General features: G+C 42.7%; 1 protein-coding gene across 2 annotated transcripts; it reads right to left on the reverse strand.

Moving 5' to 3' along the window:
- Positions 1-282: 282 nt before the first annotated feature.
- On the reverse strand, positions 283-18,210 carry LOC117238029 (agrin). Of its 2 annotated transcripts, none has more exons than XM_033502563.1 (9): positions 17,743-18,210; positions 3,800-3,916; positions 3,189-3,498; positions 2,922-3,065; positions 2,619-2,789; positions 2,364-2,528; positions 2,052-2,174; positions 1,541-1,717; positions 283-1,399 (listed from the first exon to the last, which is right to left on the reverse strand). In XM_033502563.1, the coding sequence occupies exons 1-9, from the start codon at positions 17,795-17,797 to the stop codon at positions 1,168-1,170; spliced, it is 1,494 nt and encodes a 497-aa protein (XP_033358454.1). In that variant the 5' UTR covers positions 17,798-18,210; the 3' UTR covers positions 283-1,167. The 2 variants fall into 2 exon arrangements, with proteins under 2 accessions (XP_033358454.1, XP_033358455.1); XM_033502564.1 differs by lacking the exon at positions 17,743-18,210 and adding an exon at positions 4,202-4,223.
- Between the last annotated feature and the right edge of the window lie 4,971 nt (positions 18,211-23,181).

Genomic DNA, 23,181 nt, shown 5'->3' on the forward strand with positions numbered 1-23,181 from the left:
TCATTGTGAATACTAGCGCTATCTACCAGCATTCATATACAATATTTGGTTCAAAACGGTAGTATCTACTGCTGTTTTCGTTTACAGGCGTAATTTCGAGATTCAAGACGATAATAAACAATGTTCAATAATTGAATCAGTTTTTACCTTAAAATATACGTATATAGTTTATTATTGACATCTGAAGCATGTATGTTAGTATCGATACAAAAAGGATTGTCGCATGTTTGATAATAAATAAAAAGGTACGATGAGAAGAATAATTATAGTATGAACATCACATGTCAAAAAGAGAGAGATATACATATAATGTAGCTAAATACTTTCTTACAATTAGAATAAGAATACGTTTTGGAACTATTCGTATTACGGTAGCAGTAGTGATAAACAGAATGATGCAAAGATGATACGATAATCAATAATAATACTACAATAAATAAGACATACCGGCGAGAAATATGCGAAGATGCGAAAGGGTTACACAAACGCACGATCGATCTAGCACGAAATTCGTAATATCGTATCACGCAAGAATGCCACATTATATCGTTTTCAATCCAAGAACAGAAAGAATGCGAAATAAATACAGATACTTGGTAATCAACGTGGTCGTTAGCGTTCATGTATGATCGATAAAAATGCCAAGCACGTACCGCGAATAGTGGCTGTTGGCTATAAACTGCAGTCTTGGTCCAATCGATCGGATGATTAGCGATCGAAAATCGAGAATGACGAATACGAGAATTCATTTGAATGGATTTACTAGTCTCGATATGATCGATTACGGAATTGATAATAACAATCTTGTCCATTATCATAAGTCGAGTTAGGTATACGATTAACGGGATACTCGTTTCTCGAAATATTTTTCCTCCAGAAAGCGGACACCTCGTATCAAAATTCCGTAAATATTCAAGAAATTTGTCGAATTTGACTTCAAGACGAAAAAATTGTAAAAATATACGATCGAAGTGCAAAAATCGATACTTTCTTTCGATTAAATCGTTCGGTCGTTATAACAGTACCTTACGGGAAGATCGTGCTCCTACTTGAAAGAATATGATTCGATCATTTCTCATAATAATTTACGAGTCGTCTTGAAATCGACAGTTTTTGAAAAAATACTTTTTTAAAAACACATTTTCATGAAGATAGAATTTGATCAGGTTAATACAAATAATTCTTAGGTTCTTCAGTCGGTTGCCCGCACACTCCATGGTATTTCTTTGTAACTATGCTTCGACTGCGGCAGTTTTCAATTTCCAAAAAACATTCATTGCTGTAGGTCATGCCGTCGGTGCCGCAAACAGGATCGTAGTAAGGTGGACAGATCTTTTGGCAGCCACGGAACAAGAAACCTTGCACGCACCTTTTCATGGGCACCACGTACACGTGTTTCCTGAAGAAGGTTGTATATGAAAAAAAATAGATCGTCGTCGGTTTCAAGACAATTTCATAGTTATCCAAAATCGAGCTATTCAAGCGATTGTCGAATTTTAAGGACGAGGTATAATTTCAAATACAATTACTAAACACTTACCCGCAATTGTCCCTCTTCATTTCGCATTCGTTACGATAAAGCTTGTTGTCGGAACCACAAACAAACTGCCGCTCTCCACTACAGATCTGGTTGCAGAGCGCAGTAGTGCGACAATGCTGTGCTGGAACTTGAACTACCCTCTGACCGCATGTCTCACGCTGCAGATGGCAAAGGGATCTGAACGCATATGAATACACGTATGACGCATTTGTATACATAGATTTCTCTGAGGAATTAGGGACGTCGAGTGCCGCGAGAATTCTAAGAAATAATTGCTTGATCTAACTGGTAACTGTTGTTAAAAATGTTTATCAATGGCGTAAACAAAAAGCTTAATAACGATGGCTGAAAAGGAAAAAAAAAGATCTATCGAAAGAATGAATTTTTCAATGCGAATGACCATGGTTAAGACGAATGTCCATTCTTCGTAACTAGCGGCGATTCGTGATTCACACGTCCCTAAAACTCTCAGCCCCGAACGTCCGGGAATCCAAATAACGTTCTTAATCACCGGTAAACGTTGCCGTCGCTTCCACAAACTGGTTCCTCAGGTACCTCGCTGCAATCTTCGGGGCACTGTTCGGTCTCTTTCAAGGTCGTGCACTCTCCGACGTGAGCCAATTGAATACCCTTTCTAAAAAGCAACGGTAACGTCAGGAATCGAACAACTGATCGAGTCATTACTAATGACTGATGTAACTAATGCGCGTAATGCGAAACTTTAGCAGTAACTGCTTCTCGTTATGTTAATCACACGTCGTTTATCCATTCAATTCTCTTCGAATACGCATTCGAATAGTATATCTCTGGAATGCTAACTTACAAGCAAACCGCCACGTTCAAGTGGCATTGATTCGGATATGTGTTGGCGTCGCTTCCGCAAACTGGATCCACCTCGCTCCCGCATCTTTGCTGCTGTTTCATGCACTTGGTCAAACGAGCTCGACACTTCTCAAAGTCTACCACTGTCACTTTTCTTCTTGCTTGTCTACGAAATAAAACAACAATCATCAAAATTAAACGGCGAAATTATAAATGATCAATGAGAATATTTGGAATTCACGTAAGAGAAACTAACCCGCAATTAAGCATTTGCATTTCACATTCGTTCTTGTATATGCTTCCATCTGATCCGCAGGTCGGAACTTCCGGCTCGCTTTTGCAATCCAAAGGACAGGCGTTCGATTGGCCACCGGACGTCCGTTCCAGCGACACGCAGTACGACATCGGCACTTCGAACACGTGTTTGCTAAACGATTGATATGGTGGTGAGTCTGGTGACGTATAAAAAGCGAACAAGTTCGCTAGTCATTCACAGCGTGGCGAGAAGTCGCGCGCGCCTGCCTCCGATCGAGGACTTTTTCAAGGATGTGCTCCTTACCCGCAGTTCTTTGCTCGCATTTTACAGGTATTCGAGTAGAGGATTCCATCGCTACCACAGGCTGGCTTGGCACCGCGCCAACACGATTCACGACAATGTCTCGTGGTTTGACAGTGCTTCTTGTTCGTACGTACTACGCCTTGCCTATGGTCGGGTAACAATGTAACCACTCAATCGAACAAAATCATGGAATGTTGTGCGTATTCTATTCAGCAATAACCAGAACAAAGTCGAGCGTCGTTCCGACACCTATACAAAAGCACGTACCCACAGGTGAGCAGCTTCATTTGGCATGTAGACTTGTAGACATTGCCATCGCTTCCACAGATCGGACCGTCGAGTGGTGCAAAGTCACAGGAGACCGGGCAGTTCTCCCTGTGTGCGGAGATGTTGTTGCAGGGGCCCAAGTGGGACAGCTCGATGCCGACTCGACAGATTTCGACTCTGAGCATGCACTTGTTGAGATACGTGCGGCCGTCGGTGCCACATACCGGATCCTGATCGCCGGGGCAACGATGCTCGCACTTGCTACCGGACGATCTTAGACAAGCGATCTTCTCCGTGGCCACGGTCACGCCTATGCAATTTGTAAAGTACCGATAATTACCGGTCCCCAGCCGCGCAACCGATCGGTTGCATCGGATGCGCGAAATGTACCGCGTTTACTCTTAACAGATTATCGTTAATGGCATCCGGGGAGTAGGATTTAAGGTCGTTCAGCACGCGAAACGAGGGAACGAACCAAGTGTCTCGATGCTGGTCGACGATGCATCCCTTCGACGGACGTTGTAAACCAACTGGATAATCGCTGACGATGCCTCACCGCACGTACGCATCTTCTAATCATAATTATTACGCAGTTAAAAGGGGCCCCTTACCTTTTCCACACATCTTCTTCCGCATTTCACACTGGGACGCGTAGATCACTCCGTCGCTACCGCAGACTGGTTCACCGCTTGGCGGACATATTCGGGGACAGGCGCCGGTCACGAAATCTGCGCAGAAATTAGTACAAGAGACTGTGAAAGACCTTGTTAGCATTTGATCAATCTCTCGGGAAAAGAAAGTAACAAGCGCAGCTACTCCTTTCGCGACCAAGTACAACACGGTATCGTAAAACGAAATGCCATTTACTGTTACTTGGGTTTATAGCGAGCCATCAAGACGTATAAGGTCTTCTTTATTAAACCAGCGGTAAGCGTTAGCCATAATGGCATAATTACAATGGAAAGGTGAACGCGCAAGCCCAAGAAAGAAAGTGACTGGCAGAAGATAAATACCTGCGAAGAATCAAAGGAAACGTTGGTAATTGGAGCCTAGATCGTTTCTGCACCGACGATGCATCGCATCAAAAAACCGCGTTCTGCGGATCTGCGCGTGGATCGTGTTCATCCCGGAGCGTGAAAGGTCGAGTTAAAAATAATCGAGCAAACCGGAAAGGAAGAAGCGAATAGACCGCGCTCGTCTCTCGATCCTTCTGGATCGTCCTCTAATCTTTTTTTGTGGCAACCACGTGTAATGGTAACGTTAAACCAAGAGATTCTGTCGAAACTTTAATTGCTTCCTGCTGACCCTCCGCGCAGATATCTCTACTGCACCGGGTCCGCTGGCTTGGTTTCGGTCCAGTGATCGCCGGGTCAACAGCACACGGGATTTACTGCGGTCGTTCTACACCGGCTCGCATAATATGTAACAAATTATAAAATCGAGGTGTACAGTTAAAGATAACCGACAGGAGGAGAAGACGCGAGGAGCAGTTACATCGATGCCGATAAAGCGGACAGCTAAACGTAACCAGAGAATAATTTAAACGCAGCTCGGTCAAGTGACTAATCGGCAGACGCACGGAATAACTTTTTGAGATATAAAGTTCGCCTGGTTGCTTCTCTCTAGCCCGAGATAATATATGCAATGTGCACGGAAAACGCTGCCACGTACGAGAGTGCAAAAATACATACGATCCTAAGAGATCTCTGCAAGACCGGTACGTTCTAGTCGTTACCGGAATGTCAAGTGAACAATACGAGCTTAATGGACGATTCGTTCTCTGTTCTCGCAACTCGATAATTTATCTACGATCGCGGTCACGCATCGCGCGCGCATACGCTTCGTACCGCTGTGCGCCACGCCAGAGAAAGAACGACGGACTGGATCCGTTCGAGCTCGTAAAGATTTTTTTGGAGGGATCGCAATGGCTAGGACGGCTCCTTTCGCGTAACGATCGAGTTAGACTCTCCTCGGGATACAATTTGCTGGAATCGCGCGCGATCAGGGCGAACGGCCCGATATCCCGTTCGCCTGCCACGGTAATTCGTAGCTTGCTGAATCCGAGAATCTGCGCTCGAATTCACAAAGTGAACGAGATAGTGCCGATATGCATTGTAATATAGGGGACCGTGGTTCTTCCTGTTCTCGGCCACCGTATCTCACAAAGACGCCGCGAACATCGCCGATATTATACCCTTTTTCCGTGTAATAATCGAGTTACACTCCTTCCTGCTTCGCGGGGAGCCAAAGCACGTTAATAACCGAATACGGCCAGAGATAAGCATGATGCGAGTTTTATGAGCGTATGCTCTCCATAATTACGACGATTACGATTTATCGATCGAACGATATCGGTTAATATAGCTCGGTTGCGATACGCGTACCTACGCGCCGCGAAGATGTCTAAATTGAATTTCCGTTAAGATAAAGAGAGAGAGAGAGAGAGAGAGAAAGGTGTGCACGATCTCTCCTAAAGTATAGAACATTTTAGAGCCCCTTGAACCATACGAGATACGAGTTGGCAACGTGGATCGCTAAAGATTTCAAAGGAGAAACCAGACTGCCGGATGCCATAGATTTTATGGGTCCGAATCGCGTCGCATAAAATTGTCGGCATTGATTAACGGAGCCGTGCGCGAGAAAGAGAAAAGCCCATGTCGGAGGAACGGAGGCAAGAAAACGTAGATTACGAGAAAAACTATTATAATCCTCGTGCGTACGATAACAAGCAGAAGAGGGCACAAAAGCTCGTCAAATGGAAGAACGGGAAGAACGTGAGCGTGAAGACGAAGAAAGAAAACGACCGAAGTAGTCGAAAGAGAGCAGACGAAAGAGCAAAGGAGAAGAAGAGAATGAGATTCTTCCTTGAAGCGGACGTCGGTTGGTCAAATGGACGTGTGATTAGCGGCGTTGATGGGCGGCTGAAGGAGGTGTCCGTCACTCCCACGAACGCGATTAAGTGAATCAATTATGCCAATAGAGGAGCGACCAGTCTGGTCAGGGGGCGATTGGTGAACAATGCAGATCGAATTATATCCCTGTGGAAGATGTACGGGTCGCACGAGCTAGCGCGTGCATGCATGCGGAGTATGGTGTACAGTGGATGCCCGCCACTTGCTCCAACGAGAGGGAATGAGAGCAACGGAAAGAGACGAAGGAAAGGAGAAAGGATCGAGGGGAAAAGAGAGACTGTGAGGGGGAAAGGAAGGAAAGAGTGTGACAGGGAAAGAGCGGGAGGGGAGGGGGAGGGAGAAATATGCGGGTCGGTGAACCACGGCAAGGATGCATGCCGACCGGGTGGATGCTGCTCCTTGGATTTTTGTCCACGAAACGAGAAGCCGGGAGAGGAACACGGCCAGCTCGCATCCCGCTCTCGAAGATCGATAACAGAGAAATAAGGATCTGTTTAACGAACCGGAACGATTTGATACGAATAAGCTGTGGCTCATAAATAAAACGAACAATGTACGGGACTGCGGCTTTTGTTCTTGTTTCCTAGTCGCTACTCCTGGAGACACGGCCAGAAAAACGGTAGGTTAGATGAACTGGATGGACGTTGCGGTTGGAAGCGCACTCGGACGACTGTGTTGCATGACAGACCTTCCGATTCTAGCTTAGATAATTAAACGGGCCATGATTCGTTTACAAATGTGAACGCCTCTCGCGAAGCTCACGTCGCAGATGTCAATTAAGTCCGAGGTAGGTTACTACGCGTAAATCAAACCGTATGGAAACTCATCTTCCGCTTGGGAACAAGATATATTCGAAGGAGCGCGAGGAAGAATGTATGTACGACGATGCCGCGACCGCGACGGAGCGAAAACGAGGAACGAACGTTCCACAAAATCTACGCGAACCAATCAACTCGCGTTCGATCTAATTAATGTTACAACGGCCACCATGTTATTATACAGCCATATACAGCCTGTTGATAAATAGTCGGCGAATACTGGGAACGATGTTTCTACGAATTTTAGCAAACGACACATTCAAGCGCCTGACAAATTGTGGTGGGTGCTCGTGACCGATTAATTCTCTAAGTTGAGCGTGTGCGATTTCTCGCTTTTCTCCCTTAAACTCGAATAACTGATGGTCCTTCTATGCAGAACTATACAGAATCCTTTCAATCTATCGTCGAATCATTTTCAAATCTATACCTGTTAAGCGGCAATGATCGATAAGACTATTAAATTCCAATAAATCGGTATCTTACGATCGTTTCGGTACATACGAAGTAGCACCCGGTAACGATGGGACAGGCATGAATAGTAATCCATTAATTCTAACTGGGATCTTGCCCGTGAGATCTGTTTGCGTATGATCGCGTGCGCAGGACAGTATCTCGGCTAGGACGAAAGAAACGACCGTGTAAATCATTCTCAGTCGATAGCGTCACAATCACGGTAAGGTCGTTCGTGTTCCGTGATTCCAGGCTCAGCTCACAGCTCGTTTCTCGTGCAACCTCCTCTCGAACGTATACCTTCGGTCGATCTTCTCGACGTAACCGGCCCTCTTTATCACCGTGAAACGATCTCGTCTGCCTCTTAGAATTGTCTCGTAACACATCCGCGCTGCATTGCATTAACCAGCTTCTATTTCTGTTATGGAGCACACCAGTCGACATGATTAAACCGCGGCCCGTCGCTTGCGTCGATTGTTCCGAAATCGAGATCGGAAATGGTGAAATTATTAGGACGTTAGACGTTGCATCAAGAACGAGGATATTGTCAGAACTATCACGGCAAAGGTTTGCGAAGTATCGCGACAACCGGTATCATTGTTCCATACTTTATCTTTGATCGACCGTGTTTCCGTGTCGAAAAAATCTGACGTTAACGACGGTCTGTATCGTCGCGTACTTCCGTATTGCAGTGAAACAATCTTGTTTCCAGCCTAGCAACGCCATTGTTCCGATAACGTTGTAAAGAAGCAGTTCGAACGCGATTCGCGGGAAAAGACGAAGTCGCGTTGTCGCAATCGGATGATTTATCGCCTGTTTAGCGACTGTTCGAAGATACCGATAAAGACGAATCAAGCTTCGCTTCACGGTATAATTCCTCGATAAATCGAACAGGTATTTCGCATTAAAATTATGAAATAATTTCATCCGCCAGTTTCGTTTTAGATACTCGGAATTACAGACATGCACAGTATCACGCCAAATATTTCAAGCAGAGAAACGGCTAATTATGAGTTAGTTGACAGCTGCTAATCAAAACAGGTTTCGCGTGTGGTTGGTGGCTCGACGCATCACGGCTACGTCTGTTACGGGGAAGACGGTGGCTACGATCCTCGTGGCTAGATTTTTGCCGAAACAATGCTCATAAATGCTAATCAGGGAGTACCGGTTTAGGCGATATAGCTTCTGCTATAACTGTATTTACGAAGCACTTGTATTTCGAAAGAGACCGCAAACGATTAATTAAAACATAGGATATTTTCAAACGCTAGGGTAGAGGTGTATTTTGCGGTCTGGAATTGAATCTTGAACCGTGTTGTTCAGATCCTCGTTTATTACCTTCGCCGTTAGAAATCGTAGGACGTTTACAATTTAAACGATCGGCAAACCATGTTGGAAATAGTAATAGTAATAAAGTAGCCGTACCAATCACAATAAAGTAAAGCGTTTCATTCATCGATCGTCTGGAGTGACGTAAAAAGTGACAGAGCAAAAAATCAAACGATACGGTGTTATCAAAATACGTTAATGCGGGGCATCCCGATGAAGAGAATGCAGGAAGCGCGTGGCCCTAGCAACCGGCAAAAACGGTAGTATGTGTGTCGCTGTTCATGAAGGAACACGACAAACGAGTTGCGTTCCATAAATCGTCGTGTTCGGTTTAAGTGGCGAGTGGTAAGTGGAGTACTGGGGCGAAAAACTACCTCCCAGATCGGCTCGATCTCCCACGAGCGTGCACGTGAACGCGTGTGCACTCGCGACCGTTCGCTCACGCCGATCCGTTACATCGGAGGAACCTTCGATCGATCGTACATGTTGCTGTGTATATACGGTCCAACCTACTCCGCGAACATGTCCACTTTTTTTTTTCACAATCGCCCGCGCGCTTTTTCGTCGCTCTCCGCTCTTCTCGCACGGCGTGAAAATTCCAAAGCGTACGCATACTTCTCTGTTCGATACGGAACGGAAAATTGCGATGGTGCCTGCCACGATTCGATCAGCGATCGGCTGAAATTTCAATCGTCTGTTCCGTCGCGTGCTGCGATTTCCTACCTTTCTCTTCCGCGCATTGCGTGCTGGATCGAACATCATTTTCGTGTTCGGTTTTATCTTTTCAGAAATTGCACCTCGATGCTCGTGTCGTCGAGTACCATTACAGACTACCGGTATGATGTCCTCAAGACTTGTACGCGTTATCGGCCGTCACAATAAAATAAAAACGATGATATAAATGGATACTCGTCGGATTCCAATACCCTCGTCTGACATGTGTTGCCAGCTAAACTCGGGTTCGTATTAACACCTCGGTTACCGTGGAATTGCTGCTCGCTGCCACGAATCCTTTAAATGTTAGTCGATGCTCTGAACCGTGAATGAATAACATTCGAGTGGACCGTCACCGCACCGTGACTAAACCGCTAATGCGAATGATACTTTTGCATAGGCATAAATGAACATATACACGTGGAGCACGATGATTATTCGTCAAATTCCAACTATCAAGAAACAGTAAGGAACAAGATCATGCCGCGAGCCAATTGTACTTTTTCGACTCTGTCTTCATCAGCCGGAGATACACACTTATATACACGAGTCTACGTTTTTCACGTAGATTTGGATAACGGGAATAGGAAGACGCGCGATTCGTGCATAACGTTATCCTGCTGAGAATAAAGAATTCCAGGCCGGTTCTTTTACGGGTTCGTCAAAGTTGTCGCTATAAAATCTCCACGGAATGGGAATTCCGTGGCGTACGTGGCGAATGCATTACCGACAATTCGTACGATCGATTTCGCGCCACGGGGAACATGAGTTACGACGTCTAAAAGTGTGCATCATTTTAGCTGAATATCCGCGTGCAGGTAGTAAAAGCCTTTGAAATCCCATAAGGATGTTTCATCTGGTGGTCGCAAGCATAAACCTTCGTATGTAATTTGAGATTTTCTTGGGCCTGGTGGTTGGCAGAGTTTTCATTGAATAGCGGGTGCCAGAGGGGAACGGGACCGCGTGAGAAGTGTACGGTAAGCGTACTTGCGCGTTCGCGTTTAAGGATATTGCATATTAAAAGTAATTAGAGTAAAACGAGGTAAGAAGGACGGAATATCGAATGATTAAGAAGAAACGCATCACTGCATCTCAGAGAAAGGGTAATTATCGACGAAGGTAGACTTTCCTCTCAGCTACGACGCACGAGCCAATCATTCGACTTTTTGGAGTTCGAAAAATCTTCCCTTCCGGATATTATGAATTAACTACGTGGGTTTCGTTAAAAGTATCGACAGAATGATCAATGATATTGTAGTATATTCAGGGTGCACGGTTTTAAATAAGAAAATTTCACTTTTACGCGCCCTCTTAGGCCTAATAGCTCTACCGCGGATAGGATCGATAAAAATCTGAGAAATATGGTCACTGCCTTATTCGCCTTCTTTTGGATGATAGAAAATTTTCGAACACTAAGGCCATTATCTGGCAGTTTCAATATCGATTTACTAATCTTGTATCTTGCATCTGTTTGTGATCTAACCGATAGAATGTAAACACGTCTAGGAGAATCAGCCTATCAGCCAGGAGTTTCATTGCGGTATAAACGTTTTACGTTTAACGAGAACGACCTCGACCCTTAATTAGCAGTATACTATTGATAGCTCGGAGAGGTTGAATCAGTGTTCGTTGAACGAGCTAACAACTGTTTTACCGCGTAAGATGCACATCGAAAGCGACCCCGATTCCATTTACTCTTGAATCATAGCTAAATCGAAAATCGTGCTACAAATCTAAACTGCTATTCATTTTCTCTTTTACTAGAAGAGTAGAATGTGATTTAATGCAACCGGTTGAATATGGCTTAACTGGGACCTAAATTGGTTGAATGAGAAAAATTAATCGACCGACAGGAATAATCGTCACGGATGTTGATGCTCCATTGATACTTACAAGTGAAGCGAAAGCTTTTAACCTACCATGCGCCCATTAATTTACACCGATCCCCGTGTGGTTCATCCACAGGAAGGAATCATGAAAGTGACCTCGACCTTACCTCCATACCTACTTAAGTCTAGGCCAGGGTTTCACAACCCTCGATCGTGAAAATGACTACGGACGATCTCAGCACTATTATTGGCGGAACAACCGAGTGAACGCGATCGATAATCGGCCGGAATCAGGATTGTCTCTGTTTTCCATTCCTCTCTCGTGGCTTTCTCATTTGCGTGATTTCTTGCCGCGTAAATGAGGAAACATGTCATAGCTCCGCTGCTTTTTTGCTAATAAATCCGGAGAAATCATTAGATACGTGGAAACCAGAAAAGTAGAGCGTGAAACCGACAGCTATAGATAGACATGTTCCAATAGTATTGAAAATAAATAGATAAGCTTTAACGAGTTCTTGTTTCTCTTTGCCTTCTCGTTATGGTTAATGTGCGGTTACGGTATTGCCAAATGAAACGCGTTAATACGATCCCTGTAACAGATTCCTTGGAGGACATTGGCAGTCTGAAAAACTATCCTGTCTCGCTGCAGCCGTATCGAAATATTAAATCCTGCGTTTTACGGCTAGATGATGAAAATATGTGGAAGAATAAAGGAGAAGTCGGTATGAGGAAGTTAAACGGGGATCTTATTTCTGCGCCTGTCCAATTGCAACTACCATAATCTTCTTTACTATGACGGTATCCTCGTATTTCTCGTTCGTCCAATCGTATTTTTCGTTCGATCCTTCTTCGTTGTATCTTTCTCGACTACAAATCGATTGTTGACGTCGGTGAACAAGCTCGACCGTCCGCCATCGCGCGGAAAGACACTAATAAAAGGTCCGATAGCTCAAGGAATCTTCACGTTTTAACGCGGACATTCGTTCGAAGTCAGCTGACATCGAAAGAACGTGACGAGCATTTCGTTGCCACATGGGCGTAAATACCGCACATTCAGCGAGTACTTTCCCGCAAGTATACACGAAATCTTTTATGCGCATATCATTACCGGTTACCATTGCTTCGGCTTACAACTTGATACAGCTCTCGTCCACGTTGTTCAGATCAGTTGTAAACTAGCAGAAGATCGTGAAGGAACGCTATGCTAATCCTTAACGCCAACCTTAATCTACCCTCTCTCTCTCTCTCTCTCTTTTTTTCTTCTAATGTCAGCCGTAATGATCAGACCAGTTTCCTTAATCGAACCAAGAATTTCAATGCTAAAGTCAAGGAATGCGTTTGACGCTAGACAACAAGCCAATTCCGTCTCGGAATGTTGTAACATGAACAGCCAACTAGACCGTCGAGGATGAAGAATTGGGAATGAACGACACACGAGTTTGAAATTCACGAGTACACGTTCACTGGGTCTTCAGGTCAGCGAAGTAAGTCAAGCATCGGCGGATGAATCGAGCTACGGTAACGGTGTCGTTCCCGAAAGGACAACTGACTGGTTTGGTTTATCGATCGAACGGAGCGCAATACCGCGGAATCAAGGGTCAGATTGCGCTCCAGAGACGTTCAAGGTTGACTCGCAAGCTCTATTCAACTTTGATCGATCGTCGTACGATCCTTAACGACCTCCTACATCCCCGCGAGAATCTAATCACGAGAAGAACAAGCTAGACTCGAGAACAAGAGCAAAACCATCCGAGGGTTCATTCGCCGAACCGACGATTAAAACGATGACTTCCCATTTTTCACCGAACAGCTCGAACCGACAGTAGAATCTGTTCGGCAGATAGTGATCTATCGTAACGATTTCATAAAGATGATTGACGATGCAATAACGCGAAACAGCGGGCAGTGGCGGAATGGCATCGTCCATTCGCGTATCGTTTGCCGTTTTCCGCGATCAATTAACGTTCAAACTGTCAAATCCAAATGAAATCTCAAATTCTGTAACGATAGTAGGTAGACGGTAATTGTCGGTATAAATGATCGCGTTTAATCACGGACGACTAAGTACTATTGTCGTGAAATCACGTATGCATTCTTTGCCATAATGCTAATTCATGTCCAAAGTAGAACGATATTTATGCTTTCGTTTTATCCAATGATCTACTGCACCTCTTTCTTTCATTATTTTTATCTTGGCACGCTATACGCCTGGCACAGACTAACACCTTTCTCTTATTCAATTAATTTACCTGTAACGCGATTAGTAAAAAGTAGAGAACGGATGAAAGCTCTGAATAAATATCGCAGCAGTCATGATGATGATGAAAGATAAGCACGATACACAAAAGTCGAATGAAAAGAATAGCGTGGCCTGCTGGTACCAATCTAATTCAAACGCTGGATGTACTAGATTCCCCGATACGTTCCATTAAACGCGGCACGGGGCCTCATTGTACGAACGAAATAGCGCGTACGTGCTCAATGTAGGTGAAAAAGAAAAACACATGCTCTTGAAAGAGATACGTGGAAGTAGTTGCGCCGTTTAATCTAATTTCTAGTGAAAGGTGCGATCCGCCGCCGCGAAAGTGTTTTAATACACGTTTCACTGTGGCATCGGGGAGAACATCCTGAATGAAAACCGAAAGAAGGAGATTCCTTACTGACTCTCAACCAGCACTAAGACGAAAAATTGACGCTAGACAAACGAGAACGTGACTACGTTTCGTTCGCGGGTTTAATGAATAATTTACGTTTCTTAGGAGCTGCACGGTGTGCAAATACCGTCCACATACGACGAGGAAACTGTTTCGATAGTATCTCCGCTGCGTGCTTCCAACCGATGGTACACAACCTGCGCCCGGACGACTTTCCACTTAGCATAAAATCGTACTTACGCATCTCTCCAGCACCGTTTACTTAGCAGTCTGTTCGACTTTTGAACCACAGTTACAACTATAAGCTATTACGCGACAAGAATTTTTCGTGAATTTAAGTTCCTACCCTTGTATCACGATAATTCGTTCAGAGATATTTTAAGCTCGACGATTTTACGGTGTGTTCTATCGGAATTATTTACAATGTGAAAGAAAGAAGAGAGAAATTGGTCAAAATTGGAGGTGTAGCATAAGATCTCTGTCTAACGACGTGAAATGCAGCCATTGCCCAGTTTTGGTGTCACAGAACCAGGCCGTACAAATATTTTCTAAGCATTTTCGAATAACGGTAAGAGGCTGGCCGATCTTCAAAGAAAGAAATTACTGTTCAAGTCGAAGGACGCGTAACATAAAAACTTGGTGTTTCGTACGAAGCGTAGGCGTGGTCATCACCGACCGTGAGACGATCCATTTCTTTACAGAGTTTGTACACTTTTTCTTTGAGCTCGTTTCTTATCTTTTTTTCTTTTAATTACAAACGATTTCAATGCGTGCAAAGGTAATTGAGTTTCCTTTGGATACCGCTGAACAGGATGTTTGAATCGGTAATCGTTCGTTATACATATAATTACAGAACAACGTTAATTAGCACGCGCGCAATGTTTTCCGCTTTTCTGACAGTCACGTTCAAACCTAGCATGGTAATTGATCGCAATTATTCAGCACTATTCGTGCGATGAATTAATTATCAACGATTTAAACGATCGAATTAGATCAAGCCGAATATGCAACCGTTACTATTTGACGAATAATGTTTCTCATACCCGACTCATCTTTGCTTATTCATGATCATCAGGTGGTTGTTAATCCTCGTATTAATAAATATGAAATTGACTGGAGAAACGGCATGCCCTTTTTCCCTTCGGGTAAACGCGAAACCCTTCCAAGCGTGAAAACACGTTTCATAGTCGATAGAACGATGGACCAACAGAATACAAGCCAGTGAACATCACTTCTTTTTTTTACTATCCTTTTCTTTCTGTGTCCAAGCAATTTCATTTGCGAAAACTATATACGAATGAAAATTTAATCTGTAGCTCGACAGTTTCCCGAGGGACGGATAACGAGGAACCGGGTCACGAGGATTTGAACACGTTGAAAAGTCAATGAACCGAAACCGTAACGCTTTTAGGGATCATCTTTTATTGAAACGTCTCGCGGCTATTCAGACGCTTTCAAACTATTTTCAATGCAAACCAATCGGCTAAACGTTTCACGATTTGTAATAATAAAACGTTTACTACAACTTCAAAGCATGCATCCTTCCTTGGATATCGAGTCGAACAAATTTGCTCGTACGTCTCCTTCCTGGACCACTCACCGAGGAATTTATATTGTTTACTGCGATATTCGATCACAGGGGGAAAGATTCCTTAGACACGGTCTGACATCGAGAGAAATATCTCTTCTCGTTGAACGTAAAAGAAATGACGAGCGGAAACGAGATTTCGAGGAGGAAAAACGTATCCGAAACGAAATTTCAAGAGACAAAGAAGAAACTTGAAATACACGAAATCTTCTTTTGAGAACCGCAGATTACTATCGTATTTCTTATGCCTTAATGGCAGGGTAAAAATCTCAAAAAAGGGCATTTCTGTGGCGATGCCTTCTGTTTCGCAAAAAAGGGCATAAATCCTGTTATTCTTTTGACATCTGTTATTACACTTCGGCTCATTTTCCCTTACGTATGTTTGCTCACGCAACGGGCTCCATTTACCTGCTACAGGCCATCATACAGTATCTACTACATATTAAAGCCATGAAATTACAACCGTGATTAAATTTTGGAAGGGAAGTTCTACGGGACATTGGAAAAGAAATGATAAACGTCTAAATGCTCGAATCAATTGCCCCACCTGTAATTTCTTTTAACACGCAATCTCGTTAAAAACTTAATGATATTTATTGGAATACCATGCTGAACGAGTTAATGAGCTAGTGAAACTACATAACGTTGGCGCTGCTGGATTCTTCGCACTACCTATTTCTTATTGTTATTATTACAAGCGACAAATGTAAATGGTATTATCGTTAATCGGATGCAGTCTCGTAATTTGTACAAGTTAAGGCGCAAGGAGGACTATAAGAGACAACTTCTTTCCTTATGCTTCGTTCCGTAAAATTTTCAGGGTCGCTGATACGAGCGAGATTTTTAGACGATTAGCATACTTAATTAGACGAGTCCGCCCGGCTAACGTCGTTTTACGAGTTACATGTGCCTGGTCGAACACTCGACCTGGTCTCTACAGAACCCTTTACGTATTCGCAGCAGACTAACCGTAAGGTACGTAATAAAATTAGCCTACTCCTAATGGCAATGAATATGCATTCTCGTACTTAAAAGACAAAATAATAGAGATTAAAGATAAAGCGAGACTATTCGATGAAGGTTTTTCGCGTAAAAATGTATGATATTCCCATCCAGAAGATCCCATGGGAATATTATTTTGGCAGAGATACCCGGCTCCTGCTATTTCTTTTAGTAAATTAATTAAAAATCACTCGATAGACTAAAATCACTAAATAGACGTGGATGACTTAGTCGTCGATAAAGCAAGATATAAAATGCTACAATTAATTACACTAGTTTAGTAACGTTGGTACACGCTCGACAACCGTGGAGTGTATACATAAAATCAGTAAGAAAGGAAGAGGAAGGAACTCGGCCCTGTGAGTTGACTCGTGCACGAGGCTGCGAGCGTGCTGGAGATTAAAACGAAAAACCAATGGTTCTTTTTTTCCTCCGGTTGAAAGAGCATCGCACTTGGCCATAGAGAGATACTGGCTCCCTCCTGCCAAGAATTCAATGGGTGTTCTGACCAAAGCTATTTGCCGAGAAAAAGAGAAAAAGAGATAGGCTTTAAATGTCGATATAGGAACAGGAGTACCGCTCTTTAAAAAGAAACACATTGACGCCGCGACGCTGTTTGCAAGCTTGAATTTTGCCGTTCCTGCTGAACTGACCCAATTTAATAAGATCAATTCCCATTCAAACGCAACACGTTCGACTATCTACCTGTCTATCTACAGATATGAGCTAAAAGTCGAACACAGAGGAAATACATTGGAGAACGAAAACGGAAATTAAGAATTCAAATTCACGTGTAACCGGATCTCCTGATACTAATATTTCTTTAGACGAATTATTTTAACGTAATATCGATCACAATTATGCATCCAATAGGAACCGCCGGGCATGCTTTTACTCTCCATCGGACGGCTGACTGCTTTACATGGAATAATGAATGGACCCGTCTGTTCGTGTATCGTGTGGAGTTCATTAATTTCTCAATTAGTCAACCGTGAAACCGTTAAAACAACTCGCAGTAGACGGGAACGAATTATCGATCAATTTCTCGGCTAGAATACCGTAATCACTGAAACAGCTTTATGGTGAATAAAAAATGAGAGGGAACATAACGACGAACATGGACGAAGAGAGAAAAAAAGGAAAGCAGAGGACAGAGAGAGGAATATCTGAACGTAAAGACAGGTTGACCTGTTGCGACTTTCGCCAGAGTGAAACACGATCGGTCGATTCTAGTGCAGAGGTTAAAAGCGATACCGACCTTGGAGGCAACACAGCAAGATGATCCCAACGAGAAGGGAGATGTGACGATGCATCCTTCGTACTGTTGACGATCCGTTCGGACGTTTGCCACGGTCGTGTATCAACGACGTCGTTATAAGTCAATTTTAGTAGGCGGACGGCTGCGAACGATTATCTTATTGTGCGTAGACGACGTTCGTGCTCTCGCCACCGGTTAAGAAGGATAAGGCCGAAGGCGCGGAAAGATGGTAGAGAAGGTGATGGTGGTGGCGCCGTGAGGAAGGAGAGGAGGAAGTGCCCTCTTCGACCTCTATCGTCCTTCGAGGTCCACGAACGACTGAAGCGCACGAAGCGACGTCGCTCCGGCTATAGCCTCCCCTTCCTACTTTCACGTGGCGTGCTCCCGTTTCCAGTGGAGGCGCGGACTGGAGAGCCTCTCCATGGGCCATTTACCATTACCATCATCGTCGACGACGGCCAGTCAAACGGAGGAGGGGTAACTGGACGAGGTGGAACGACGGGAAGAAGCCTGAAAATCCGCCAACAGATCGGAGATCGGAGAACCGCCGTTTCTAGGCCAACTCTTCCTCCTCCACTATCAGATATCTTAGTCTTCTTCTTCTACTTCTTCTTCTTCATCTGCAAGGAACGGCCCTCTACCTTTCTGACGTCGGATGTGCTCGTTCACCCTTATTCGCCACAGACCATCAGTATCAAAGCATGGTTTTATATTCGGTCACGGATACGAATCTGGAACAAGGAGAGTAGTTATAGAGATATTATACGGCGAGATAGTAGGAAAACAAATTCTTTTTTCGAAATCAACCTATCGAGAATAAAAGACTGAATCAGAGGAAATGGCTGGAAATTTAGCGTGGCACCTGACTGAGAAAGTTAGATGATTAAAAGTATAGAATGTTCTCGGCTTGCCAATGAAGACGCCATTCTGGCAATGCAGTTGTTCATTTACATTTTAGCGGGTGCACTTTCTAATCGAACGATTATGGGGAATTTTCTTGTTACCGACAGCGACATTAATCTCCTTTCCTACTTACATTCTAACCACTAATTTCACGTACAGGTGCACAAGAATTGCATTCACCACGATGAGAGAAACATTTTATGCTCGCGTTCTCTATCGTGTTCCGCGTCTATAGTGATTAATTAAGTGAGATTTCGCGGGTAACGCGCGATACATGTATAAAAACATAAATAGATTACTCAAAGTTAAGAAGCGAAATTGGCTAGTGGACTTTCTCATAGGCGTTTGCCGGACTTGAACACAATTCCCAAATACTGTACGCTTACATCTTATTGGGAAGCATTATTTATCTGCATTTCACAGCGGTGAAACGATCGAAACATAATACTACCGTAACATAACTTCTACCTACATCGCATGTAATAGCGTCTAGTAAGACAATTTTATTCGTTTCGATTTATATACTTTCTTAGATTCGACGAAAACTCTCGGTGCTCCAGTTTCGAACATCTAATGTTCGAAGGAGAACTAAAAAGCAAATACACCGGTTGTTATACACGAAAGTGTGGCAGTGGCCCAAGGGAAGAGAGGCGAAATGTATAGCGGGGCCGTTCGCTCTTCAGTGGTGCAAGTTGCAGCTGCAGCTGAACCTCTCCATCGATGCTAGCTGCCCGAAGGCCGGGAGGGATCGTTCATCAACATCAACTGTCAGAGTATCTGTCAGACTGTAAAATGTACGCATGTACATATAGTATATCGGTCTCTTCTCTCTCGTGTGGACTTCACCATTAACCCACTTGCACGTTTAACGCGGTAGCCTCGCCTAACACAATCGTACCTGTACTTAGGTTCCCAGACATAAAGTATGCAACTAGCCGAAAAATGTCTAAGCAAAATTTATTTGTACCTTCTTGTATCGATAAAGCGTTCCTTCGCAACGATCTTTAGTTTCGATTACGGGAATCATGTATTCTCACTCTAGTCCGTCGATCAACCGGGCCAGTGGACTGTCTACGTGTAACGACTCGCATGTTTTTGCATGTGTTTCACGGCGGCCTAAAACGACAAAACACGATCGAGCAACGACCTTCTTGCCTCGTCGTCGTGATATCATTATAGAACTTTGCACCTACTTTGTTCACTTGCACGAGCAATATCATTGCTATAGTTCTGCGATTTTAGCCCGCGGTGAATATTCCAAGATCATGGAGAAAGTACGACGAGAATAAGCCCGAGGTCAATTTAAAGATTTTTTCTTTCAGAGAGTGTCCATGTACACATGAATAAATGTATGTACATATCCATGTACATGAATAAACAGCAAGTTAACTTCGCGTTGCTTAATAGAAAATGAAAATAGGTTGATAAGCAGCTGCACGTATACGATCCATCGGAATGACGTATATACTTCGACAGATTAAGTTATTAATGTGTGTGTAGGCTGCTCCCATTGTTTTGTAATTGTATAAACGATTCGTGTTTCGATTTAATGCCTACATTTCCTCGCGTATTTCCTTTCGACACGGTTCGATAAGCTGCGGAAGATCAAAGAGTTCTACAGCCGAGGACTCAATACCAATCCGACAACAGGATAATTTGACGCCAGGAACAAGTTAGGTCAGCCGCACGAAGGTGATCCACTTTATTCCAATCATGTGCTCCAGCTCCTGTGATATCGGTTTGGACACAGCATCGTAAATTATTGTAACATTATCTCGGCCGACCTGTACACCGTTATAACGATTAATTAATATCCTCGCCACGTCGTGATTAGCATTCATTATCCTCATCGTATCACGTCAAAACGTTAAGACGTTAAATGATAATTAAACACGTTTATAATGTGCAGTGATTCCGCTGATCATAAGCTTGAGTGTTGTACAATATATCCAACCTTGTAAATTGCCAAGAAATATTCACATATACTTACAACGTGTATGCATATAAATGCGTTGAAAAGCATTTAAAGCATACTTTTTGTCAGCTTCTGGATTGCTCGCTTTATTTTTACTCCTAGAAAGTATTTAGGTCAAATTTTATAGTCTTTAGAATACTCGTATACACACTGAACTAGTACAAGACACACGTTATAACATTGTTATATCCTTGGTCCTCGCATCGTTAAACCGTGATATATTAGAACTCAATCGATTATAGTGAAACTATAAATTTTGGTTTGTCATAAAGGCTTCAGCGATTTTGAATACTTCACTTCGAAAACATCTGAATCAAAATTTAATATCTTATTTAAAATGAATATCTTTATGTTCATTATATTGCTGCATGCGTCTCGCATTTCGAAACGTACGATTTAAAAATCGAATAAATGTTTATTTAGGTCGTTCTACGCAAATGCTATGTAAACCTAACCATATGCAATGACAGTAATTGCGCACAAACATCAGGAGCAAATATACTTCATACGTGTTTTATTCGAAAGGAAAAATGTTCGCGTGGTCAAGAATGTACAAGCATTGAGGAAAGCATGAAAAAAATGAAAGGATTTGTAGGTCGGGCCAAAGAGACTGAAACAGTCGTGTGTTGCTAGTGAACCGAGGAATCGGGGATTTCCATGTATTAAATAAACATTTCGCCGCTGTCAAAGCAAAGTATAGCGGTGTAGTATGGTGTCCCATGTCCATGACCATACAGGGCAACTCATAAAGTATGCAATTGGACAAGGTAAAACGACGCACTTGCACCGAGACTGCGTCGTTGCTCGGCCATTCGCTAAATCATTGTGGGGACCTCTCACCTTTCTATCTAATAATCTACCTGGTAGCAGACAAGAGCATTAGTGTTGTAAGTGATCATTATCTTCCGCATTACTCATATATTGATTTCTTTATAGATAAAAAAAAAGTCCCGACTGATTATCGTATTAGCCTTTATAGGACAAATGCTTTCCCTAACGTTCCTCTCAGAACCTGTTGAGATTCCATTTGGTCGGAGTGACTAAGTGGATAAGCGGGAATAATGTAATTAACACCTTCTATGTGAAACTAAACTGTCAACTCGAAGACAACAAAATTCTAGTGCTTATGTAAGCATCTCATACTTCGTGTCCAAGAAATGTCACGTATGGAAAAAATAGACATAAAATAGACATTTATGTAGCTCTGAAAATGTATTAACGCGATTCGCAAACCACGTCGTAAGATTGGATGTTGATAAGTATACCTATGATCAACTAGTTCGCTAAGATCTAAAATGTATATGTAATGGTATTCGTAATCGGATATACTGATTAAATGGCTACACGCGTGCAATCTTATAGTTATCGTGACTGAAATGAGTACTTTATGAAAGCTTGACGCGCATAGAAGCATTAAAAACGTGTATCGTTACATAAAACTGAATTACATAATTACTTCTTCGTACAATGTAACGATCTTTCTCCTTCGTAACGATATTTCTTTAATTATCTGTCACATTTTGATAAATTGCTTAATAACTTACCAGTACATTTTACGTTATTTCTAATAATAATTTTCGTCTAATTTAAATCCCCGCCCACTAGGTAGGTAATCTCTGTTTTCTGTCTGCCACCGCCGTTAATTAATTTCCAACAAGGCGTGGAATGTAATACTCCACTAGAAGCGATTATTAAATCATTACTATTAATCACGCAGAACGCTTAACAATATATGACTGCTATGGAAATACTTGTCAAACAAGTTTATAGTATGTTAATCACATCTATAACATCGAATTCCGTATTTTATCTAAATAATATACAAATAACCGTGTTTAATATTACCGCATGCGAAATTATTGGTTAAGAATGTGAAATACAACGCACTTTATATATTTTTCAAATACATCAAACATGTTTCTCCCTCTGTTTGATGTAATCCGTATCTGCCAAAAGCCAAAAAATTTCACTTGGAAATCATTTTCAGTTCTAATCGTCCGATAGATGTACATATATATGTAAATAAATACATATGCCATGTCACGTACCAAATACATATGTAAGTGTGTATGTCAACTTTTGCGTCAAGCAACAAAGATCACAGTATTGCTATTCATAATCTCCAACAATGGGTAAGTTAGATACCTATACCATTGACTAAGTACAGAATGCACATGACCACAGACGAGATATAGTATAGACGTGATATGCAATATTTTTTTATGTCCCACGTTTAGAGAATCATCGTCCCCTTTACCATTTTTGTATCACACACAACGTTATCGATTCAGTATTGTACCGTTCTTAATCAATTAAAAATATATATTCGTCTATGATGTCACATCTGGCCTGCATTAATCAATGTGAGAACACAACCAAATTTCTGTTTTTCTTTTTGTTTGAACAATCAGTATTTCAGAACTTGTGTATTGACTAACGTTAAGGAAGTGTACTTTAAAATTGATTTTCAGGCTGTTCATTAAAAGAAAGACCGGCGCACGAAGTCCCTAGGATATAGTGTTGTCCACTTCAGCTGTCACTCCATCTACAGTTATTCTCAT

The sequence above is a fragment of the Bombus vosnesenskii genome, unplaced genomic scaffold (genome assembly GCF_011952255.1).
Source record: "Bombus vosnesenskii isolate JDL3184/JDL3185 unplaced genomic scaffold, Bvos_JDL3184-5_v1.1 scf7180000013431, whole genome shotgun sequence".
Taxonomy (NCBI): domain Eukaryota; kingdom Metazoa; phylum Arthropoda; class Insecta; order Hymenoptera; family Apidae; genus Bombus; species Bombus vosnesenskii.